Source organism: Prorops nasuta, unplaced genomic scaffold, assembly GCF_024137725.1.
Source record: "Prorops nasuta isolate Cenicafe-Biocafe unplaced genomic scaffold, Cenicafe_Pnas_1.2 PNAS00007, whole genome shotgun sequence".
Taxonomy (NCBI): domain Eukaryota; kingdom Metazoa; phylum Arthropoda; class Insecta; order Hymenoptera; family Bethylidae; genus Prorops; species Prorops nasuta.
Window position 1 is genome coordinate 8057350 of NW_027116804.1, and position 26465 is coordinate 8083814.

The following is a 26465-nucleotide window of genomic DNA, read 5'->3' on the forward strand; positions in this document are numbered from 1 at the left end:
TTAGTAGTAGGACGAAATACATGGAGGCTTCTGCAGCAGCAGCATCAACCACTTTGAAGACCTGCACCGCTTCAGCCTAATGCTGCTGCTGCTGCTGCTGCTGCTGGTGCTGGTGATTCTGATAATGTCAATAATCAACCTATACCACGTCTTTAGCCACCAATCGGTAAGAAAAGTTTTAACTCTTCTAACATTAAGTACTTCATGAAATTAAAATTTAAGACTAATAATAATAATAATAAATCATTTTCAATTTTTTAATCGCAGATTCTGCTGCTGCTGCTGCTGCTGCTGCTCCAGTTTAAGACCAATATTATCATTACTATTATTGTTATTGTGTGTATATAATATTATTATTAAAAATATATATTAAAAACTACAACGATTGTTCAACTAGCAAACCCCTGCTCCTCAACCTTGAATTCACGTGAAAAATGATAAAACGATATCATCCAAAGTATGGACGAGGTAGTAGAAGAGGAGGATAATAACCTGTTAATAGTTATTGTGAAGTGGAGAAATCTAATACGTATTGATAGAGAAAATAATAATAATTATACATTTCGTATTGAGCTTACATCTCTACCATTCTCAGTCTACCGAGTTTGCTTGACGTGATAGTTTCTACAAAAAAAAAATGGGTGTAATTAAATTGTACAGATTATCTACTGAACAAAATATTGAAAACATTCTAAATATGGATGAATTAGTGGAGGAAGAAGAAGAAGAAGTAGATTTGGAAGGAGATTGGGGTGAAATAGAAGACGTGAATAACAACGCGTTGACCGCGATTGTGAGAATGTTGAGGAAGAAGCTTCAGCGGCAACAATCCACATCAAATATCCAGTCTGATGGGGATAATGACGATGATGATGATGATGATGATGATGATGAGGTTCATCTATCAGATTTTAGTAGTGAAATGGAGTGGGAGGGTATTGATATGGAGCAAGAAATTTCTCCAGAAAATATATTACGGTTCGATGAGGATAATGACGTTCTCCAGCTACTGGAAACCATCAACAATCGGTAAGAATCAATGAAAAAAAAAAAAAAAAAAAAAAAATTTATCAAGTGCTTGGATAAGTAGTATAATAAATATTTTTTCTCGTAGATGATACCGCTCCTACTGCTACTCTCACTACCACTTCATTTTTATAATATTTTATTATTAAATTCAATTATAACTTTTTTTTTATGTGTTGTTATTAAAAATATATTTATAAATTTTAATTAAAAAAACAAAAAAAAAATATCGTTCATTTCACAACCTCAAAATTCTATTTCTCCTTCTCCTTCTCTTTGACTGCGTTCCGCTTCTCGGATAGGAGGCTAATACGTTTTGATAAAGAGTAGACTAATATGTATGTATTGATAAAGAAGAAAGAAAGGTATCAGATTAACTACAAAATACGTGTCTAATCAGTAAGTTCATATTTCATTGGAAGATCGTTTTGCATCTGAGCGACTAGTGACGAAAAATCTTGAGATCATTTTAACGCTAGCAACGACAGTGACAATGTTCTGTGATACACCTAAAAAACGAGACATTTTTGAGAATAATCCTGATTTTGATGCCTTGATTGAAGACCTTGTGGGGATAATAAGTGAAATAGAGGAACAAATAGAGGAAGAGGACGAAGATTTGTTGAGGAATCCGGAGGATAATCCTGAATTTAGCGCCTTGGTTAAAGAACTTGTGGAAATAATGGGTAAAATGGAGGAAGAAGTGCAAGAGGACGAAGATTTGTTGGGTGACGATCCTGATTTGATAGTACTAGTTGAAAAACTAGTGGAGCTCAGAAATCGAATACAAGAAGGGCTACAGCAAGCGGAGCAAGAGCAGGTGGAATAAGAGGAAGAAGAAGAAGAAGAAGAGCATGAGGAGGAGGAGGAGGAGGAGGAGGAGGAAAACGAAGGAGAAGCAGCGAAAGCCTAAAAATCTTTTTGTGATTTTTGTAAGTATATTTGCTTTGTTAAAATAGTTATTACAATATCAAAAAAAAAAAAAAAAAAAAAATAACAAAATGTTTTTCAAATATGTCCCAGGTGAAAAATATGGCCACACAAACGGAGTCCATTGCTACAAGAACTGAGGCTACGCAAATGGAGCCTCAGATAGATCTCACACCACATTACTGGTGTACAAATTGTACAAAATATGGTCACCTACGCATCAATTGTTCACTACCAGAGTGGTGTAGCATTTGTCATAAATATATACATCATGCAATTGAATGTAAAAAAAATTTCTAAAAAAAAGCATTGTAAATAAAACCTTTTTAATACTTCAATAAATTATAATTAAAAAAAAAAAAAAAGATTCCCTTTTTTCTAACTTACGAAAAAAAAAAAAAAAAAAAAATATGGGGGAGCGATCACTGGATCGCTCTCTACGAGTATTCTTTCTCTCTCTCTCTCTCTCTTTCTCCAAAGCGTCTACACTATTCGCCTTAAAAGAAGTCGGTCGCGCGGGCACCCAGGAGCGTAAAGACTCGGTTGGGCACCCCCCAACTCTCATCCCAGGAGCATCAAGATTCGCTTGGGCACCGCTCTTTAAGGAATTTAAGGTAAAAGGGGGAGGCCACATTTGTACCCCCCCCCCCCCCCCCAAAGGAGTCAGAGGGGGGATACACGCGACAACTATCGGTAGTTAGCGATACCGACAATCATCGATGGAATCTCTCTCTCTCTCTCTCTCTCTCTCTTTCTCTCTTTCTCTGCGTCCACTGCTTAACGTAAGAGTGGGCCCACTTGTGTACCCTACGAGTTTAACGTCGGGGGAGGAGGATGCGCATGCGCACAACCGCTCGAGGAGAGGGGGCAATTCCCCTACTTCCCTTGCCCCCGCGGGACCCCGACCCCCTCGTCACCCGGTCATAGAATCCCCTTAGCTACTCTACTCAAAGCAACCCGTCCATTGGAAGACGTTTGTGGCCAATCGCGTTTCGTACGTTCAAACGTATTTACCGGAAGCCAGCTGGCATTATGTACCCATTAAGTTGAATCCTGCAGACTTGTGCTCAAGAGGAACCAGTGTTCAACAGTTATCAGAGGACTCACTTTGGTGGCATGAGCCTGCTTTTCTCTGTGAGCACACCGCAAAACCTGTTCAGGTCTTTGAAACCGAGGAAGAAAGTCGGAAGGTAGCGTTAACCGCTCAACTAGACACAACTGAGTGTTGGTTTTTTGATAAGTTTTCGTCTTGGTCTAAACTGGTCCGAGTTATGGCCTATGTTCTTCGATTTGTCCAGCAGACCAGGAAAACCGGCCAATGGGAGGATTCCCTCCTGTCTGCATCGGAAATTCGCAGTTCGATTGAAGCCTTGGTACAGGCTGTTCAACGAACACACTTCGCGAGCGAAATCTCAGCCTTGAATCATGGGTTACGTATACCGTCGCGGTCCAAGCTTCTTTCATTATATCCGGTCATTGATTCGCAAGGAATCTTAAGAATAGGGGGGCGGCTTCGGAACGCCGAAATTTCTGAACAAATGAAACACCCCATTATTTTACCGGATTGTCACTTAACTGCCATACTCATTAGGCAAACCCACCTACAGACAATTCACGGGGGACTCCAATTAACCTTGTCCACGTTGCGACAAAGGTTTTCGGTCGTGAATGCGCGAAATCTAGTAAAATCATGTGTTCATAAATGCATCACGTGTGTTCGCGAACGCGCTAAACTCGATAACCAACTCATGGGTTCACTTCCTGCCGCTCGGGTTTCCCGCAGTTTCACTTTTGAACACACCGGAGTAGACTATGCCGGGCCCTTTTCGGTGAAATTACATCACGGTCGTAATGCAAAAGCCATAAAATGCTACGTGGCCGTGTTCGTATGTCTATCTACCCGTGCTGTTCACTTGGAATTCGTCTCTCGACTGGATACCGAGGCCTTCCTCGCCGCGCTGTCTCGTTTTATCTCTTGTCGTGGAAAACCCGCCGTCATGTACTCAGACAACGGCCTCAACTTTCAAGGAGCGGACGCAGAACTCAAACGCGCCTACCAATGCGCTGTAGAAGCCGCCCGCGCTCGGAAAACCGATTCTTTCGGCGAAATCGAGTGGAAATTCATTCCGGTCGCCACTCCTCACTGGGGCGGTCTTTGGGAGAGTGCGGTAAAAAGTATGAAGCACCACCTAAAGCGCTCCCTCGGAGTCTTCGTGCCAAATTTCGAAGAAATGACCACACTGCTGACCAAGATTGAGGCCTGCCTCAACTCACGGCCTATTTCGCGGTTACATGATGATCCTGAGTCGTTGGACGTACTCACTCCGGGGCATTTCTTGTCAGGTCGGGCGTTAAATTCTCCACCGGAATTTTCCACATTGGATTTACGCGAATCGTCATTAAATCGTTGGCAAACCGTGACTAGAATCACCGAGACATTCTGGAATAAGTGGTCTTCCGAATACCTACACACGTTGCAGAATAGGCCAAAATGGCAGAACACTAACTCGGAATTTGGTGAAGGAGATCTGGTACTGATCAAAGTACCCAACAACCCCCCGCGCATGTGGACCTTGGAGCGGATTCTCAAACTAGTCCCTGGTGTAGATGGGGTAGCTCGCGTAGCTATACTTAAAACCGCGAAAAAAGAGATCCAACGGAGTCTCTCGCAACTTTGTAAACTCCCTTCTTAGCCCTTGCTTTGGGGTCGCATCAGGGTCTATCTTTACCCTGCCTTACGGCATCCTGGGACTCTTCAGGTTGTCATCTCTCCTTCTCAAGCTTCCTGGGACTCTTCAGGTTGCTTAACTTTCTTTTCCTGGTTTCCTGGGACTTTTCAGGTTACCACCTCCTCTCTCGGGCGTCCTGGGACTCTTCAGGTCGTCCTGTTTCCTGTGCCAAACCTTCAGGAACACTTTATGATCTCCGCCACGTCTTTTCTTCCAAAACTCCAAAAATACTTACTGAGTCTTCGCACTCATCATTTACCTTTTTAGGTGCAGCGAGATTTGATCATGGCGGATTATCCCTGGGCTCAACTATTGGGCATCGGATATGAGGACGAGGGGGACGATGTCCTCGAGTTACATGCCCCCCGGGAGGAATCTGAGTTTCGGCGGTTGATCGGCAGTATTTCCCCGGAGGGGCTAAAGGCGCCACCACCACCACCGCCACGGAAACCACCGGCGAACCCGCGACGTCGGAGACCCGTTGTTGCCGCCCAGAAGCGCATTGCCTCGACGAACTGGGCTGGGAAAGTCTTAGACGATCCCAGCGCCAGGGAACTCGAGCGCAATGCGCAAAAAATTATCGTAAGGGCATTCGGGCAAACCATAGAGGTGCCCCTCTACACGGCCCTCAAACTGAGGCGCTGGAAGGCCTGGGCCCCCCAGGGCAAAATCACCCTGAGGTGGTCACCAGCGTTGGAGCTTCACTCCGCCAAGTTCCAAGTGAAGCCCAAACAATAGTCGTCTCGTCCCTATCTGTTTTATATCTTTTATTTTATTTTTTTTTATTTTTGTAAATAAACTTGTTTTAAACTGAGTTAACTTTCTTCTTCCTTGTCTTGACGCCATCGCGTCAACGGGGGGAGTTTGTTCAAGATCGAGAGGAGCAACAATGCTGAGAAGTAGATTCCACATTTTTGCTATATCTCCCTGTCTCTATTGCGTTCACAGGGGACGGCTAGACCAACAGCGTGTAGCCGCTCCACCTGTCTCTCTCTATCTCGCACCGCGGCGCGCTTGCGCGTCTACAGGCCCTGGCGCGTCGCGGCCGCGGCACAGCTTGCGCGCCTGACCACTAGGTGGCCAGCGCCACGAGCAGCTCTCTCGCTGGCAAGTTTCGTGCCGCGGAATTATATAGATGGGTCCTTGATAAGGACCCATCGCACCTCAGCCTTGCTCGACCGCTGCTTGACCGCAGCAACAGCAGCATCTTTGACGCCTCCACGGCTTCTTCTTTTGACGCCTCAACGGCAGCGCCTCCATTGGCCAGCAAACGACCGCCTCCACTGGCGAACTCGACGGGTAGATCTTTGGTAAGTATCACCCAACCACCCACCGCCTACCAAGAGGGGACTACCCCTCTGCGGCAATATCCTCCCTCCTAAGGGAAATTTCTCCGGGGACTGCCCGGGAGAAGTTAACCCTCTCCTTCCCCTCCACACTGCCTCCGAGGACTACCTCGGACCCAGTGTTCCGACCCTCAAGTCCAGGGCTCTCGAAAGAGTCGGGTAGCGGGAGAGGTAGCATTCACCCTAGGGGTTGGGGTGGCTCGGAGCCACTATAGCTCTAGGAGAAGTAGGCCGAGGGGTAAGGGGACTTCCCCTTCCCTAAAACCACTTCTCCTATTTCGCTTCCTCCCGTGGCTGGGGATTTTACTGGGGAATACTCCAGGGAAAATTGCCCAGTCCGGGAGCTTCTAAGTCCGCGTTCCTTTCTGGGGAATTCTGTTTTCTGGGGTTCTAGGGAATCTTCGTAGACCGAAATTCCCTAGAAAGTCGATCATTAGTCTAGCGGTTCTTTTGTAAATATATTGTAAAATTTTTTGGACATTTTATTTATTTAAATAAAAACTCCTTTTACCTCTTATCTTTGGCTTTGAATATTTTATTCTAGAATAAGACCTTCCCTTCTGACCACAGGTTCGGAGCCAACTTGGGACATTGTTTCGCACAATACCATAAAACTTATCTAGTTTATCTTCTGAGTATCTTCATGTCGAGCTTACGAACAAGAAAACTGCTCTTTTGGTTTTGAATTTTTAGGTTTCCAGCATTGCATTTGTGAACGTTTCAGCAGAGACACTAGGCCTAAGCGCAGTAAGCACACTAAAAGTTAGAGTTTAGGCCAGTTTGGGAGTCTTTTTCACCAGCTACGAAAATGTTTATTTTGCCACGTAGGATTACCAATGTTTCGAAAATACGTATACTGATTGGTTAATCATATTAAATTGGCAATCCTATATGGTAAAATTGTACACACAAGACTTGGTGAAATTCACCCTAAAGTTTTGAGCTGGAAATTCATCTTTCGAAGTTATACCAAAACATTCTGATGAATTCTAAAATATATTGCTAGGATTTTAAGGTAGCTTAGCATTTTGCTAATGTAGTTATGAGACAAATTTTGAAAATAAAATACATATCCTCTCTGATTAATAATTGAAAAGTTACTGCTGAAATATCAGCAGTAAGTGAAACACAACGTAAAGCCAAATATTTTACTTTTATATATTTGCATCGTATTTCATTTTAATACCTATATTTTAAAACTAATTTTTAACTTAATTATACATTGGACAAAATTCAATATTTTTTTAAAATCTATTTCTTGAAGGATCATATTAATTGTAAAAATAAACTGAATATTTACCGCATTAAAATTTTAAATTTATCTACAGACAGAAAAGAAGCATTTTTTTCCTCTTTAATCTCCATGTTTAAAAAAACAACAAATTTATATGCTCCTACCATGATTAAGAAAATAACAGAACGATTTCAATACGGTAAATTAGTGTGTATCGTCGTGATTAATATGACTCCTCAAAGAACAGATTCAAAAAAAGAAAGAAATATTTTCACCGTAAAAAACTAATTGAAAAATGAATTACCGAATTCAGGTAATTAAACGATATGCGATTCAAACATAAAAGTGAAAAACTTTGCTTGACTTAACGTTTTAATTATTTTTCAAAATTTCAACATGCAGTTTATATAAAGAAAGATTATTTGTGTTAAATTTTTATTATAGGTTATATTTATGGAGACACCGACGATTTTCAGCGATGTCTATCCAAAGGAGCATAACAATAAAGAAGAGAAATAACATCGATTGATGGTTGTCAATCTTAATATATCGGATTTTATTTTTTATAATGTATTAAAGAAAAAAAATTTAAGAAAATAAGTCAATCATTGAATAAGGTAAATAAATCTGTAACTATTTTCATTACATTTATTAGAGGTACGTTTTCTCAATTTCTTTTATAGAGCAAGACTTCTGATATATAAGAATTTTAGTCATTGAATACAATATGGGAAACAAGCTTGTCACACTGCAGCATAGTAATCGCATTAAGCTATGAAAATACATAGTGGAGTAGAGTAATAAAACAGCTTTTTTTATTTTATTCAGACCAATTAATCACAAATTGACTAGTATTATTGAATTTTCCGCATGATTCCACCAAATAATATCAACTGCTATAGATCTGATACTTCTTCAAGAAATATTTTATATACAGATATTTTAGATTGGTAATTTATGACAATTAAATGCATAGAAGATAAAATAAACTAGCCGCATACTTTATATTTTATTTTTTATTCCAAATATATAATTATCCCACAAGAAACAGACTTCGCCTGTAAAAAAAGGCGGCAAGTACATAAACCATCTAGCATAAATAATATAGTAAAATTATCTAATTAAAAAAAGTAGTGAAATCCAAATATTAGGCAAGTATATTTTTTCACCTTAGCAAAAGTTAAATTTTCGAAAAAAAAGGAACAAAAAGTTACTTGCCGGGCCCGTAATGTCCATGCACAGTGGGAAATTGAATCGTGTGTGAGATTCAGCTATAGCGTAGTATAGCAAATGTCATGTTAAAATACAGAGTGAAGTTAGCCGATCCACATACGATTCTATTTCTCACTGTGCATGGATATTACGGGCCCGGCAAGTAACTTTTTTGTTCCTTTTTTTTTCGAAAATTTAACTTTTGCTAAGGTGAAAAAATATACTTGCCTAATATTTGGATTTCACTACTTTTTTTAATTAGATAATTTTACTATATAATTTATGCTAGATGGTTTATGTACTTGCCGCCTTTTTTTACAGGCGAAGTCTGTTTTTTGTGGGATTTCATAACGTTTTGTAAGAGTATAATATTTAAAAAATTAAATTATTCTTTTAAATTCTACAGATTTTAAAGAAAATTTCCACCCTTCTCATTTTTTGAAACAGCAGCGCTTAACTAATAAAAATATATATATTTATATTGAAAAAATATCGCAGTCAACACATTGATTTTATTGATATTTGTAATGTATTTTGTATAAATGAACTTTATAATTAATGCTCAGGCTAGTTTTTTAATGTTTTCAGTTTCACCATAATAAAAGTATGATTAAATTTTTCATAATCAATTAACATACTTTCAACATATAAAAATAATGCAATAAAATGTATATATTTTAATTAATTTACATTTTCTGTTTATGAACATTTGACTTGTTACCAACATCTAACTTTGCCAAACTTCAGTAACTCCCTCAGCTGCTTCAGGTGATACAGGGGCAAGACTGGAATTTTTCATAATCAATAAACTTACTTTCAACATATAAAAATAATGAAATAAAATGTATATATTTTAATTAATTTACATTTTCTGTTTATCAACATTTGACTTTTTACCAACATCTAACTTTGCCAAGCTTCAGTAACTCCCTCAGCTGCTTCAGGCGATACAGGGGCAAGACTGGAAAAGCAATTCGTAAAGTTTCAAATAAGATACAATGAAGCATATAATCGAAGTTGGCATTGTCGTTTTGCATACGCCGTTTCTTTTTAGCACCAATCATTGTCACCTTTATGCTGCTAACACTTGACAAAGGTGACATGGGAGATACATTGGCAAGTCGTCCTTATAACATTTCCTGTGCCAAAGTCCTCAAATTTTCGTTTCGTAAATTTCTATACACTTGAAACGGGTCTGATTTCTGGTGCTGCAAAATGCAGTCGAAACAACTAATTTTTAGACTGAGTTTCTTTCTATTGAGAATAAACGTGCATTTTTTCATCCATACCAATGACCAGTATACTGCCTCTCGTCTTGAATACTTGCATAGGTAATGGAGAAAAAAAATCAGCAGCTATTAACTGCATTTTATATCATTTCATCCAATAAATCTCATACTTAAATTGTGGCTGAGCAATGGACGACGTTTTTCTGAAAATTGGCTTATTCTTACTTTGCCAATCTTTCAATACTTTTTATATTTGCCTGTTTCAAGTCTCAGAATACAGGAGCGAAAAGCATAATCTTTGATCCAACTCCAATAGTCAGTATGTGTGCGAAAAATCATTATTGGATTTTTAATTGAATTGTACCAAAAGTATTTAAGTCAAAGCACAAGTATTACTGTTTGCTATAATACACTTGCACAGTGACTGTAAAATACTAAATGATAACACTATGAGTAAGCCTGAAATCAAATTCATCATTTAAGAATTATAATTCCTCAAAGAAAATAAATATTTGAAGGTACATGAAGCATCTTATTTGCTTACCTACATTTGACTTTCTACCACCATCTGACCTTGCCAGATTTCACTAGTTTCATCAACTGCTTGAGATGATACTGGGGCAAGGCTGGACAAGCAATTCGCAAAGCTTTGAATAAGCTACAATTAAGCATATAATCAAAGCTGACATTGTCGTTTTGTATACCACGTTTCTTTTTAACACCAATCATTGTTAGATTTATGCTGCTAACTCTTGACAAAGGTGGCATGGGAGATACATTGGCGAGTCGTCCTTATAACATTTCCTGTGCCAGAGGCCTCAGATGTTCATTTCGCAAATTTCTACGCACTTTTAAAACTGGTCGGATTTCTGGTGCTACAAAATGGAGTGGAAACCATTAATTTTTGGACTTTGCTTCAATTGAGAATAAACGTTCATTTTTTCATCCATACCAATGACCTGTATACTACCTTTGGCGCAGAATACTAGTATAGGTAACAGAGGAAAACAATCAACAGTTATTAACTCAATTTTACAGAATTTCATCCAATGAGTCTTATCCTTAAATTATGGCTGTGCTATGGATGACGTTTTTCTGAATATTGGCTTATTCTTACTTTGCCAATCTTTCAATGCTTTCATCTTTGCCTGTTTCAAGTACCAGAATGCAGGAGTGAAAAGCACAATTGTTGATTCAACTCCAATAGCCAGTATGTATGCGAACCTTCCTCCTTGGATATTTAATTCAATTGTACCAAATGTATTTAAGTCAAAGCACAAGTATTACTATTTGCTATAATACACTTGCACAATGACTGTAAAATAATAAATGATGACACTACGAGTAAACCTAAAATCAAATTCATCATTTAACAATCTCAATCTTCAAAGAAAATAAATTTTTGAAGAAACATGAAGCATCTCAGTTACTTACCAGTATTTGATGTTGATCCATCTCCATTTTCTTTAGTGCTTGGTGACTTAACTTCCTTGAGTCTAAAGATCTGTAATATTTGGGTGTCTTTGCGTCTTTTGTAAACATCTATTATTGTATAATTAGCTTAAATCCAAACACTAGTCAACTGGTACTCTACGTAAATGAAGGTTCATCGGAATGCTTCATATTTTCCAAACAAGCATTACTATAATTTAGTCTGAAATATTTGTACGCATATATGATATTTGTTTCATTTACAATCTTCCTTTATCTGCATTCTCCAATAACAGGGTATTTCCAAGAATTGTTACATTATTTGTTTTATTTAAAATCTTCCTTAATCTGCATCCTCCAATAACAGGGTATTTCCAAGATTTGATACATTATTTGGCACTGGTTTGGCATCATACTGCAAACTATGAAATGGTGCCTTATATATAACTTTATTTTAATAAAACAAACTTTTTTTACAATGCACTTACTTTACTTAAAAACGTTTATGTTAATTGCTTTTGAGACAATACCATGTGTCTTGATTATGAGTGAACGTAACAACCTCATCCTTCTCTGTTTCATTTACAACCTTCCTTAATCTCCATTCTCCAATAACAGGGTATTTCCAAGAATTGTTACGTTATTTGTTTCATTTACAATCTTCGTTAATCTGCATTTTCCAATAACAGGGTATTTCCAAGAATTGTTACATTATTTGGCACTGGTTTGGCATCAAACTGCAAACTATGAAATGGTGCCTTATATATAACTTTGTTTTAATAAAACAAATTTTTTTTACAATGCACTTACTTTACTGAAAAACGTTTATGTTAATTGCTGTTGAGACACTACCATGTGTCTTGATTATGAGTTAACGTAACAACCTCATCCTTCTCTGTTTCATTTACAATCTTCCTCAATCTACATTCTTCAATAACAGGATATTTCCAAGAATTGTTAGAGCATTTGGCATTGGTAGGACTTCAAATCAGAGCTGCATACAAGGAATATGCATATAAGGAATATTTTATATAACCTGCAATAAAAGAAATCCCACAAAGTACCACCGAACATTAAATTTTATACATATTTTTGAATACAATGTGACTTATCTGATAATCTTGCTGGCTCCTTCATGTTTCTCCCTTAAATTATCCGTAGTTTTGATTATATTACACTATTACACTATCATTACAGTCAATTCATTTTTATAAAAATATTAAGGTTATACCGGTAAACCTTATAATTCAATTGACATTCATTTGACAGCTAACAGTAGTCGCCATATTAGTTATCGATTATATCGATTATTTAGACGTCGCGTTTGTATAAATTACGTCATTTTCTTTAGCGATTAACTTCAGCCCGAGACATACATTCTGGCTGGAGAAGAAGATGACGGAAAGAAATTAAATTCGTTATATATATAGCTAACAGATTATGAGATCTCTGGATTGCGTGAACCAATTTTGATGTTTATGGGCTCAAATAAATGCTTGTTCCAAACCATTTCAAGAAAAGCTTTACTGAAATCATGACAGTGTTTCATTTACAGAGAAAAATCTATTTAAAAATTGAGACAGCCAAACTTGCTGTATAAGATACAGTAGTGCCTCGACGGCGGTATAGACACGTCTATACCTACTTTTATGTACTTGCCGTCGAGACACTACCGTGTCTCTTGATGATACTAACATTTTCAACAAAGAAAATATACCATAGATGAACACACAGGCATCTTTAAATCAATGGATAAGTTAAACAATTTTTTGTTACGTAGTACCAAAATTAAACAAATACAAAATAGTGATATTTGTGGATAGGTATTATTATTAATGGGTATTTTATAGATAAGCTACATATTTTCTCTACAAACCTGAGTAATATAAAAATATGTATTAAACAATAAGTAACAAATGAAGAAAGAGGAACTAATTATATTTTACAATGAAGATAAGAGCTTTTACTTGGAATTAATGAATTTGCTTTGCTGACAATAATACAATCAATACTACAATTACAAAATACAGGATAGATCCTATATTTTTAGATACTTCTCAATTGCATTTATGTGGTAAAAATTAGTTATAGAAAAGTTTTAAATCAAGCATATCAAATCTCCTAGCTTATAACTCTCAAAATTTATAAAAATAACCGACAAATAATTAATTTATTTTGCATTTCTTAATTATAGTTTTTAGTGTATTATCATTATGAACCTAGATTTATTGTTTCTAAATAAAAACATTTATCCCCATCGTAGACTAATTGGTTTTCATTTTTTGTATAGTTATATACCTATTGTTTAATATATTTTTGTATTACCCAGGATTATATAGAGACAATATGTAGCTTATTTACAAACTACCCATTATATATTATTAGGATCCATCTATACCAAACTTGAGCTTATTTAATTTTACAACTGTATAATAGAAAATTGTATAGCTTTAAATAAATATTATCTACGCATTCAACTATATTGTATTTTATTCTTTAAGAATTTTTAGTGTCAAAATTACCTATAATAAAAAATATAGCACAAAGTATTTGACTTTATTTCATCTTATATTTTTAATAGTTATAATTTATTTGCTTAAATATCTGTGTATGAAACCCTTTTTCAAGAAGTTGTAAGATTCCTACCAGTTCAGTTAATACTTACTAAAATCACATAGAAAATTTAGCAGTGATATTTTGTAATTAATTGATTGAAATAAAAAAAAAAAAAAAGGAAACTGTTTTGCTGACTTTACTTTACTCATTGTCTTTTGAGCCTAATGTGTGCTACACTACAAAAATTTTGGCTAACCCTTGGCTATTCGTAGACTGTAACTCAATCAAAATCTGAAACTTAAGTTGGGCGCCAGGTTCCCGAAAGAACCACTGTACTGTAGTGATCGCAAAATACTATAATCGTCAAACTAAAATGCCAACTAGCTCAGTGAGTATAAGAGTAGGATTGCGGAAGCGGAGAGTGGGTGAGTCCCTGAAACGTGAAATACGAAAGGATTTGGCAGTTCGGGTCAAAGTACTACACAATATATTCGATAATAGCTTCTCTATATTTCCGTAAAGACATCGCTGTATATGTCAGATCTCATAGCGCATAGATCGTTCTTCATATTCTACAAAAACTATAATTACGGATGGCCTGGAATACGGTTTTCCGGAGTGCTCGGGATCACTCCAACGAATTTCTCTACTAAACTTCCAATAAATAAACTAAAGGCCTTCTCAAGGCAGGTATCTCTTCTGCGACCTTTTAACGAAAACGAAACGGTACTTTCTCGAAGGGAACCGGACGGAGTAGCTCCTTTCGGGGAGAATTCACCTCCGGGGCTCCTTCCAACGAGAAAAGCGAACTGTACTCCCACGAGGTGATCGAACGAGGTAGCTCCTTTCGGGGAGAATTCGAACTCGGGATGCACCCCTGGTTAAACGCGACGAACTATACTGAACGTAACTGAAATTCGAAACTGAACGAATATCCCGGTCACTCTTTCATAACCGAATTCGACCCATCAACTATACTGTAAGCGCATATCCAAATTTCCGGAAACTACAAGACTTTAGTACGGCATTATATACACGGTAATCGATAAAAGAACTTACCAGAAGTTACATATAAAATTATATACATCCCATATCCGAGAGTTCACCAATGACTTGGTCCTTGAATTAATTGCGAATCTCAAAGTTTTCTCGACGTTAGATTATTATCCCCATCATCAATTTATGTCTCTAATTCCCAATTCACGCACTTTGGGAGTAGGTTTAACTCGTAATTCGTGATTTTTGGCGATTTCACGGCTAGTAAGCGCGTTTTCCGAATTTTACTCGTAGTATAAGGAGTTCTAGGAGTTGGGGACTCCCGCTAACCTTTTCCGCTGAAGTTGACGGAGGCGGCCGGATCCCTCGGCGGAAGCAGAGCAGAGTCGAGCAGAGCAGAGTAGAGCCGAGCAGCGTTGAGCAGAGCAGAGTCGAGCAGAGCAGAGTAGAGCCGAGCAGCGTTGAGCAGAGCAGAGCGGCGTCGAGCAGAGCAGAGCAGAGAAGAGCAGAGCAGAGCGGAGTCGAGCAGAGCAGAGCAGAGCAGAGCAGAGCAGAGTTGAGCAGAGCAGAGTAGAGCCGAGCAGCGTTGAGCAGAGCAGAGCGGCGTCGAGCAGAGCAGAGCAGAGCAGAGCAGAGCAGTCGCCACACTTTCCGATACAATCCTTAAATCCGCGTCTGAACTCTTTCAGGACTAAAGTACGAGTTGCCAAAATCGCGAGGGATCTCCTTCAGGACTAGATAACGAGTGTCGCAAAAATCAGGAGACACCAGCAACGAGCTGTTGGTCCCTTACCCCCAACTCTTCATAACTATAAATCTAATTGGCGGAGCCGATTAAGTTATTGGTACCACCAATCAGACCCAAGGTCCGACTTCTTCCGAAAATTCAACTTGAATGTTCGGGAGTTGCGGAAAGCCGTAGTTCGTTAGGCCCATTTAACACACGACTTATGGGCCACGATCGTTACTCTACTTTTATGACCTATCAATCACCGAACTTTATACTGTATTACAGATGATAGGTAGGCCAAGCGTATATGACACGGTATAATGGCCTTGATACTGTGACCATAATATGTCTCATGGTTCTATAGAAAGGCATGTACATTGTTTTAGTGAACATGTACTATCTTAAAATAGTACAGGGTCACATGTGATTACAAGACTGTAGTACAAAAACCTTAGGTATTACACTTAATGACTAAAATTGTCATGAACAGAAGAGACTTTATAACAGAATTTAAAAAAAAATGTCTTTAATAAATACAATGAAACTTTATAATACTACTACAACTAATTACAAAGTTATTTACCTTATTGAATAGCTGGTTTATTATATTAACCTGTTTTCTCTAAAATGTATATAGGTTAGAATATCCAATATTTTAAGATTGACATCAGTAAGTCGACAATTTTTCTCGACTATTATTTTCTTTTTTAAGATAGATATAGCCGGAAACCTTTGACATTTTACAAACTACAACCTATAATAAAAATTTAACCTCAAAAATCTTACTTATTTCAATAAATAAATGCATGTATCATTAATAATACTGAGCGAATAGCTGTAGTCAAGTCTCATTACCCTCTTATATAGCTTTACAAAATGACCAGCGGCCCATGGAATTAGAGAAAAGGCTTGACAAAAAAGCCTGCCAATAATAACAATAAAACACATAATAATATTTATATTGTAACATAGAACATAATATATTACATATATATAGCTATAAAATATTATGAGGATTTAACTCATCTTCAGAGAATACAATGAGGATTAATTTCCTTATACGTTTTTCATAAGCTCTTTGTATAATTTTAGTATTATAAGCGAGATGTATATAATGTGATGAGAGATGTATAATTATGTAGAATACAAAGTAACTAATAATTATGAAATTATTAAAAAATGAATTGATTAATATAAAAAATTATTTAAAGATATATAGCTATAGTCTGCAAAGAGATGATCGAATGTTATATAAGCCATCCCTTAGTTATAACGAATCAAGAAAAATAAAGCGCCAATAAACTCGGTGTCGCTGTACTTTCACGAGATATAATTTTTTCACGTATTTATAGTGAAACCAAGCCGAAATGCTACGTACTATAGCTATATTCGTTATCAACGAGTCATGACATTTTCGATCCTGCCATAGTATATAGATTTCTCGGCTTTTAGCTAAACATCGGATTAAGACGGGAGAGGTACGGTTGAACTTGTCCTACCCTAGATTTTCATCCTTAATCAAAAAAGATAGTCTACCGATTTTATCGCATAATCCAATAGTATACGTCAAAACAAGAAAATGAGACCTCACAGAGTTCTATACGATGCTCCGTTCGCGAGACATGCTTTTTTAAAATATATGTAGCGAAGGCGAACCACACGCCTCCGGCAGTCCGGCCACACGCTGCTAGCCGCATGAGTTATAAACAAGTCTTTGATCCTGCTAAGATAATCTACATGGATTTCTCAGCTTCTAAAAGTCGGAATAAGATAATACTGGTCTCGGTAGACTTGGCCTGACGTATACTTTCATATTCAGCAAGAAAATGTTGAAAAATTCTAATGCTTAATTGAATACGTCGAGAAAAGAAAAATTGGAGCATGCATAGCTCTTGAAACGATGCAGATTATATAAATATTATTTAGTCATACATGTATCAAATGGAAGGAATCATTATCCTTTACGGTTAAAGTTTTATTACAGATTATAGTTAGTAAAATGTCGAAGATTTCTAGCTGTCTCTTCTAAAACAGGTTAACACACAGAAAATAAATTTCAACGACTGACCATTGTCAATCTTCAAATATTGGATGTCATATTTGGTACTGTAACGGAAAAAGGTTAAGAGAGAAAGGCAAATATGATCCATTTATTATATATAATAGTATTATCAGGTTTTATTACATTCAATAAAACCATTTTTCTTCAATTTCTTCCAAAAGATTTTTTTGATACATGACAATTTTCAGAATAATTACAGTAAGAAAGTTTAATTGGTATATATAGAGATCATATGCTTCTTTAAAAGGTTTCTGATGCACAGGTATTTTGGAAAAATAATTTATAACTACTAAACATGTATAAAATGAAACAAAGCCAGTTACTTTGCAGTTTCTTTTCGATTGCAGATAATTTTGATACTAAACATTCTTACCAGAGAAAGAAATACCATATAGATAGATATACAGGAAAAATGTTATGAATGAATAATATAACAAATATTCTATCATGTAACATTAAAATCAAACAAGTATCAAATATTGAAATCGGTCCTTAGTAATACTAATGAGTACTTTTAAGATAAGCTGCACATTGTTTATATAACCCTGGATAATACAAAAATTTATGTAAAACAGTATGTAACGATATTGAAAATGAAATCCAATTACATTTTATGAAGAAAATAAAAGTCTCTACCTGGAAAAAATGAATCTGGAATGATCATGATGATACACTAAAAGCTATAATTAAGAAATGCAAGATAAATAATCCTACAGCTTTGAATAATTTTTATAAATACTGAGAAGTATAAAGTGGCAGCATTAATATGCCAGATTTTAAATTGTTCTATAACTAACCTTCATTAAGTTGAAGCACCTGAAAAATAACCTAAATGAATGTAGAATTTATATTTTTTACCTCTTAACTATTGATTGATGCATTATCATCAGCAATCCGCATTCAATTTTTTCAAGCAAAAACTTTTATGTTCATTGTAAAGCTTAATTAGTTTTCAGTTTCATCATCATTACTGGTTAGCTCTTACATGTTTGTATTTTCTAAAGTTATAGATAGCATAGCTCATCGAAATGTATTTGTTAGTATTATTGAAATCTACATCAATATTTAATTCTTCTGTACTTTTACTATCTGTAAAGAAAAATGCTTACTTTATTCAATAATTGTATATCACCTATTGATTTAACACTACAGCAGTTTCTTTTTCCTTAAGTCTTTGGTATGTAAATTGCTTGTAATGGAAATTAAACCACAAATTATCTAGTATTTTTATCTGATAAATATTTAGTATTTATAAATTATACTTATCTAAATATCTGCGCATGGGCTTTTTCTTCAAGATATGTAAGTTCCTTAACAGTTGACTTCATTTACTTGGTTTATACACTACAAATTTAATAATGCTAGTCATTTTGTGATTAATTGATTAAAATAGAAAAATTTTAAACAAAAATGATTTATTGACCATACTTTACTCAAAGTTTCCTAAACCTAATCTGATTACTAGCTACGCTGTAGGGTAAAAAGCTTAAGTTTCCTATATTTTACCCAATGATTAGCAATTTTATTTCCCAGAAATCTCTATAAATTAAAATGGAAGAAATGTGCATTTAATTTATGTAATGAAACTTGATAATACTTCAAATTATTGCAGAGTTATTTACCTTATTTCATGTCTGGTTTAATTACATAATCTAGTTCTTCTACAATATAGACATAAAAAATAGTCCAATATTCAAAGATAGACAGATGATAGGTCATGATAGTTTCCTTCTCTGTTATAGTTTTTTGATACCATATATATAACTGGGAGCTTTCGGCTTTTAAGATAATAACTCCTCTAATAAAAAATAAACAACAAAGAAATTTTTTTCTTTTATTTAAAATATGTATATTAAATAGTACTTATCTAATTACGCTATTTAATTGAACCTTATAATGTTACGAAGAGTTAGGTAGATTGTAGAATTTATAGAATTAGGAAAAAGGAGAAAAAGACTGCCGGAAAAAGGAAATAACATAAAATATATTGTATAAAGGCCACTGACCCAGGGCGATTTTCTTTCACCAGCTCTAAGGGCTATGGCACACAAAAAAGCTTAAGTCTTGCTTAAGTTTTTTTGTGTGCCATAGCCCTAAAATGTTCAATTTGACACATAGGATTGGCAACTTTGCTGAGCATATTTTCGAACATACATATTGGCAAGCCTACATGCCAAATAAGCCCGGTCAGGCTCCCTGACACTTCGTATGTATGTACACTATTACTCAATAATCTTGCAACTGGCGAGGGGCAGTGGGAATAAGAGAGGCAAGGGATTATCTAGGGAATTCTAGTGGACACCGTCAAATTTTAGATCGACTATCCCTTTGACGTCAAAAGAGCTGTCAAAACCTAAATTAACCTGTATTTTGAAGAAATACAGAAGAATAAATATTTTTAAAAGACAAATAAGAGGAAAGAAAGAAAGGATTTTAATAAATATATGAACAAAAAATATCAGATGAGTATTAGTTAATAGTAAATGTTGAAGTAATTGTAAATTATTAAGAAAATATACTTTGTGGTTTTTTTATTTCTGTTACAGGTTAAATGCTGTTTCTAATGAGCTTAAATTACCGAAAAGAAAAATATATTGACCAATAAATAAAAAAGGACTAATTTATAAACATTTCTGTGTGGACCAGTCATTTCAATAATTGTGATGTAATATTTAAATAGTGAATTGTGTAAGCGTTTGGTGTATATACACAAAGAAATTTTATTATAAATTAATAATTATATATAATAATGTTTTGATTCCTATTACAAAATAAATTAAAGCTATATAGTTCAATTAAAATATTCTTTTTCTTTACACCTTATCCAAATTCTGTACATACATAATAATTACTTATTCTCGTAGAATCTATCTTTTAAACTAATTAAATTGCAACTATTTGAAGTGTGCAAGTCATAACTATTTGCTTCAATGATATTTATCATTCAATGTAAGACAAATTGCATAGAGCCTCTGCAAATTTCTTACTGATCCGTCACATCCTTCCACATCTTGTGTGACATTTATTTGCCTTGTTTGTTCCTTCTTCTTCTAGTTTTCAACATATACCAATACTTCTTTAGATATTTTCAAATACGCTCAAGTATGCTTATTCTCCTGTCTAATTGATTCTATCAATGTTAGGAAGATAGGTAAACTATCGCTCTATTAAATTTGAAGAATAGACACTTGACTTATTATATTTAAATATAATGTTTGGCACTTTATCTACATGATATCTTTTCTTTACATTTGACAGGATATTGTCCTCCAGTACATTTATGTATACTGCTGAGTTAATTTTGTTTTCAGCTTCAAATAATTTTCCAACTACATATTTGGATATCCATTCCCAATATACAATACTTATTTTATTATTCCTATTTGTTCATGAGACTTATCTGACCTAAAACCTTATTTTATCTAGTCGCCATATGTATATTCTATCATTTTCAGATGATTGACTTTTCTTTCTATTAATCCTGAAAACATTATAATAAGAGTGAGGAAATAAGAGTACTCTATATTCAAAATATATATTCAAACACGTTGCTGGAAAACTACTTGTAGCTAAAAAATAAGATGAACTAAGTATTATACACATAACTTTTAAGGAACTTTATCTATCCAAGTATTGTGAGAACATATCTCACAGAAGAGAGGCCCAATTTAAATAGTATCATTCAAATGCCCATTTTCCAAATTTAATAAGACAATGATTTAACAATCATTCCAAATATTTATAAAATTAATTACAAATCAGCATAATCATCTTATCTGCGTGTATTTAAAAATAATAATAAAATTATTGTTATATGTTATAGACTAGAAGAAAATAGTGCAAAGGGGCATATAAATATCATAAAAGGTATTATGTGGAAGGATATGACGGATCAATAAGAAATTTGCAGAGGCTCTATGCAATTTGTTTTACGTTGAATAATAAATATCATTTAAGCAAATAGTTATGACTTGCACATTTCAAATAGTTGCAATTTAATTAGTTTAAGAGATAGATTCTACGAGAATAAGTAATTACTATGTATGTACTGAATTTGGATAAGGTGTAAAGAAAAAGAATATTTTAATTGAACTATATAGCTTTTATTTATTGTGTAATAGGAATCAAAACATTATTATATATAATTATTAATATATAATAAAATTTCTTTGTGTATATACACCAAACGCTTACACAATTCACTATTTAAATATTACATCACAATTATTGAAATGACTGGTCCACACAGAAATGCTTTATAAATTAGTCCTTTTTTATTTATTGGTCAATATATTTTTCTTTTCTGTAATTCAGGCTCATTAGAAACAGCATTTAACCTGTAACAGAAATAAAAAAACCACAAAGTATATTTTCTTAATAATTTACAATTACTTCAACATTGCCTATTAACTAATACTCATCTGTTATTTTTTGTGCATATATTTATTATAATCCTTTTTTCTTTCCTCTTATTTGTCTTTTAGAAATATTTATTCTTCTGTATTTCTTCAAAATACAGGTTAATTTAGGTTTTGACAGCTCTATTGACGTCAAAGGGATAGTCGATCTAAAATTTGACGGTGTCCACTAGAATTCCCTAGATAACCCCTTGCCCCTCTTATTCCCACTGCCTCTCGCCAGTCGCAAGATTATTGAGCAATAGTGTATGTTTTAGGCGTCGTTTAGACCGAATTAAGCAGAGCTTATCTTTTTTTATTACTATTAGATGAAAAAGGACAATCGAGACTTTCGAGTAACAGCACTAGTGTACACTGAGAATATCTCTATCCTCTGCTTTCATATTAATAATAAAAAGATAGAGATACAGTAAGCACCAATGCAGGTCTCTGAATTCACGATTAAATATAAGTAATAAATATGAATACCGGCCTTAACGGGATCCCTCACGCCTACTTTATCGACAGTTCAAGTCAATAAACAAGTAGTTTAATAAAATTCAAATGCGAAGCAAATTGAACAATCGGGCGTTTGTAGGACAATGTGCCAGTCCTAACGAGTCAAACGAACTTAAAATCACTCAAATTAGTTGAAAAATAACGCTGTACCATTGTGCCGCGTTTTTGAAGAGAGGTTGCTTTTGGTCATTTCCACTTCAAGAACGCGGGACAATGGTACAGCGTTATTCTTCATCCGATTTGAGTTTTTTTAAGCTCGATTGACTCGTTAGAATTGGCACCTTGTCATAAAGAAGCCCGTTTTTGCAATTTACTTCGCATTTAACTTTTGTTAAACGAATTGTTTATTAACTTGTACTGTCGGTAAAGCACGCGTGAGGGATCCCGTTAACGGAATCCCCCAAGCCCTCTGTAGCCAACATTACGGAACGAAAAACGAGGGAGAATTGTCCAGCACTATTTTTCAACCGATTTCAATGTTTTTGGGCTTATTGGAATCGTTAGGACTCGCCTTTCGTCATAAATAAAGCCGTATTTTCTGAAAAACGTAAAAAAATAAATTTGTTTAAAAATTCGCATTAATAATATTTAAACGCAAAATAAATCGAAAAATCGGGCTTCTTTATGACGAGGTGCCAGACCTAACGATTCCAACAAGCCCAAAAACATTGAAATCGGTTGAGAAATAGAGCCGTACCATTGTCCCGCGTTTCTGAGGTGGACGAAAACCAAAAATTTGTAGGAAGGCAGCTAGGCTTCCGCCCCTCTCGTGGCTCACGCTAACGTGTTCCCCCACTCCAGCATTCAAACTTACTGCGAAACTTTCCTCATATTTACGCTATTCCCCTATCTGTAGCTATACACATATAAATACCGCTAAAATAATGTTGAGAACATTTCATTTCGCCGATATAATGAAATTGCTAAAAATGCAATTATCATTTTGAAATAAAATTGTAGAAAAGGAGATTTCGTAATGCTTGAAATATAGGGCATACAGCGAAACGCGGGACAATGGTACAGTCGTATTTTTCAAAAGAATTTGATGAGACTAATAATAATTAAAGCCATTCTTCATGTAGATTGTCCTAAAGAGCTCACATTTTCGATCAAGCTTATAGTTTTTCAGCTATGAACGATTGAAGTTGCACGGCGCACAAATACATATTTCTTCTCTCGCGTAGATCAGCTGTTGCGCACGTCCATCTTTAATCGCTCATAACTGGAAAACTATAAGCTTTATCGAAAATGCGAGCTCTTTAGGACAATCTACATGAAGAACGGCTTTAGTTATGACTAGTCTCATCAAATTCTCTTGAGAAATACGCCTGTACCATTGTCCCGCGTTTTGCCGTAATTTCAGATCTTCAAGCGTCACTGACTCGTTCATTCTGCTATTTATTTCGGAACAAATAAAAGTACGATTGCACATTGAGAAATTACATTAGAAGCTCTCGATAATGTACATGCTGCTATGAGTATTTCTTAATCTTATGAAGCTTGTCGTAGAAGGTGCAATGCAATAAATTTAGAAGGACAATTTCGCGATAGAAAATGAGACCCACGTACATACATGCTAAACGCTATGTGTGTTTGTTTACAGTACACTCACGAGTCACTAACACAGTCGCACCCGTATGTAAGTAGGCCTACTATGCAGGTGTACATACGCTGGACGAGGCAACAAGCTGCAGAGGGGAGAGGGGAAGCTAATTTTATTTACTTCGAGTATGCATCTTTTTACAGTTCGCGTTGTAATGACCAAAAGAAGCGTTGCAAAATTATGAAAATATAAAAGCGTCTCCCCTTTTCACGCTCTATTCAATGATGCCACCCAACTTGTTGATGCATTTTTACTTTGCTCGAAATAAATTGCAGCATGAACGAGTCAGGACGCTTGAAGACCAGAAATTACGTTAAAACGCGGGACAATGGTACAGGCGTATTTCTCAATAGAATTTGATGAGACTAGTCATAACTAAAACCATTCTTCATGTAGATTGTCCTAAAGAGCTCGCATTTTCGATAAAGCTTATAGTTTTCTAATTATGAACGATTGAAGATGGACGTGCACAACAGCTGATCTACGCGAGAGAAGAAATATGTATTTGTGCGCCGTGCAACTTCAATCGTTCATAGCTGAAAAACTATAAGCTTTATCGAAAATGCGAGCTCTTTAGGACAATCTACATGAAGAATGGCTTTAATTATTATTAGTCTCATCAAATTTTTTTGAAAAATACGACTGTACCATTGTCCCGCGTTTCGCCGTATGCCCTATATTTCAAGCATTACGAAATCTCCTTTTCTACAATTTTATTTCAAAATGATAATTGCATTTTTAGCAATTTCATTATATCGTGCGAAACGAAATGTTCTCAACATTATTTTAGCGGTATTTATATGTGTATAGCTACAGATAGGGGAATAGCGTAAATATGAGGAAAGCTTCGCAGTAAGTTTGGATGCTGGAGTGGGGGAACACGTTAGCGTGAGCCACGAGAGGGGCGGAAGCCTAGCTGCCTTCCTACAAATTTTTGGTTTTCGTCCACCTCAGAAACGCGGGACAATGGTACGGCTCTATTTCTCAACCGATTTCAATGTTTTTGGGCTTGTTGGAATCGTTAGGTCTGGCACCTCGTCATAAAGAAGCCGGATTTTTCGATTTGTTTTGCGTTTAAGTATTATTAATGCGAATTTTTAAATCATTTTATTTTTTTACGTTTCTCGGAAAATACGGCTTTATTTTAAACAAAAGGCGAGTCCTAACGATTCCAACAAGCCCAAAAACATTGAAATTGGTTGAAAAATAGCGCTGGAAAATTCTCCCTCGTTTTTCGTTCCGTAATGTTGGCTACAGAGGGCTTGAGGGATCCCGTTAACCTTTTCGCTCCTGGACTGGTCCATATATGGGCCAACAAGAAAAACGAACGTGATATATGTTTATAAGGTCAATTTAATGCACTAAATTTAGGAAAAATATTGACAAAAATCCTGGCTTCTTCCTTGACCTTCAAAATTATCTTTGAAGGTCAAACAATAAAAATGCGTATTTGCGATTGAAAATTGGTATACCTACGTTTTATGAGTCGCTAAATACGATAAAATTAGTAAAAAAAACTCTAGTGACTTTGACCTTCAAAGTTTAAGGTCAAAGAGGTGACTAGAACTTTTTTTACTATTTTTGTCGCATTTAGCGGTTCATAAAACATAGGTATACCAATTTTCAAGCTCAAATACGCATTTTCATTATTTAACCTTCAAAGTTCAAGGTCAAATATGAATTTGACATTTTTTTCACTATTTTTACTGTAATCAGCACATCAAAAAACATTGAAAAGCGCACTTAAACCTTCACTTATAATTTCTTACATTAGCCTTAACTTTCTCTCCGGAAGTGGTCCATATATGGACCAGCACTCCGTGTGGCGACTTATCATAAGAGGTTTATTCACTTAAGCCATGAAATTCAGCTAAAATGCGATGTCAATTTTAAAGGAAAAATCCCCGGAGCGAAAAGGTTAATATGGTAGAGCGTGGTCACTTGTTGAAGCAAATCCGTTAGGCGGCGCTAGCAACATTCACTACTGTTCCCAACAGCATGGTAACCGGCCAATTGGCCTAAAAATTTTTTGGTCAGGCGCATCGCCTCTATATAATCGTATGAATATGACTGAACTTCGCGCAGCTCTTAAACGCCTCTGGTGGAGAATATTGGAACTAAATGTTCCAATCCGGCAACATTGGTCTAAACTGTCAGATTTCATGTTGTCATTAATTGTTTGTGTGTCAGGTTAGTAATAATTCTTTATTTAATTATAAATTTGTATTGTAAGAAAATGATGCTTTGTGGAACATTTTTGTTTCAGATTTCTTGTAAATTCATCGTTACTCATGGAAATAGTATGACAAGAAGGAAAAGATAAGTGATATAAGATTACGGTGAAGTATTAATTATCATTTCATTTACATGCTAAATATTGAAATAATCTCTCATCTCATTTAGAATACACGTTAAGAAGTAAAGGATACAAATAGCATTATTGTGGTAATGATAAAGGAGTTATA

At 35.5% G+C, this 26465-nt stretch overlaps 1 protein-coding gene across 1 annotated transcript; it reads left to right on the top strand.

Moving 5' to 3' along the window:
* The first annotated feature begins 697 nt into the window (after positions 1 to 697).
* On the top strand, positions 698 to 5423 carry LOC136775065 (uncharacterized). The gene is made up of 5 exons (XM_066729542.1): positions 698 to 793; positions 966 to 1029; positions 3016 to 3146; positions 3258 to 4568; positions 4953 to 5423. Exons 1-5 carry the CDS (start codon positions 698 to 700, stop codon positions 5421 to 5423), a joined length of 2073 nt encoding a protein of 690 aa, XP_066585639.1.
* The last annotated feature ends 21042 nt before the right edge of the window (positions 5424 to 26465 follow it).

Coding starts and splice junctions, on each gene's coding strand:
- LOC136775065 (XM_066729542.1), top strand. CDS start 698: ATGGATGAATTAGTGGAGGAAGAAGAAGAAGAAGTAGATTTGGAAGGA. Junction 794..965: donor ACAACGCGTTGACCGCGATT/GTGAGAATGTTG, acceptor AAATTTCTCCAG/AAAATATATTACGGTTCGAT. Junction 1,030..3,015: donor CTGGAAACCATCAACAATCG/GTAAGAATCAAT, acceptor TGAATCCTGCAG/ACTTGTGCTCAAGAGGAACC.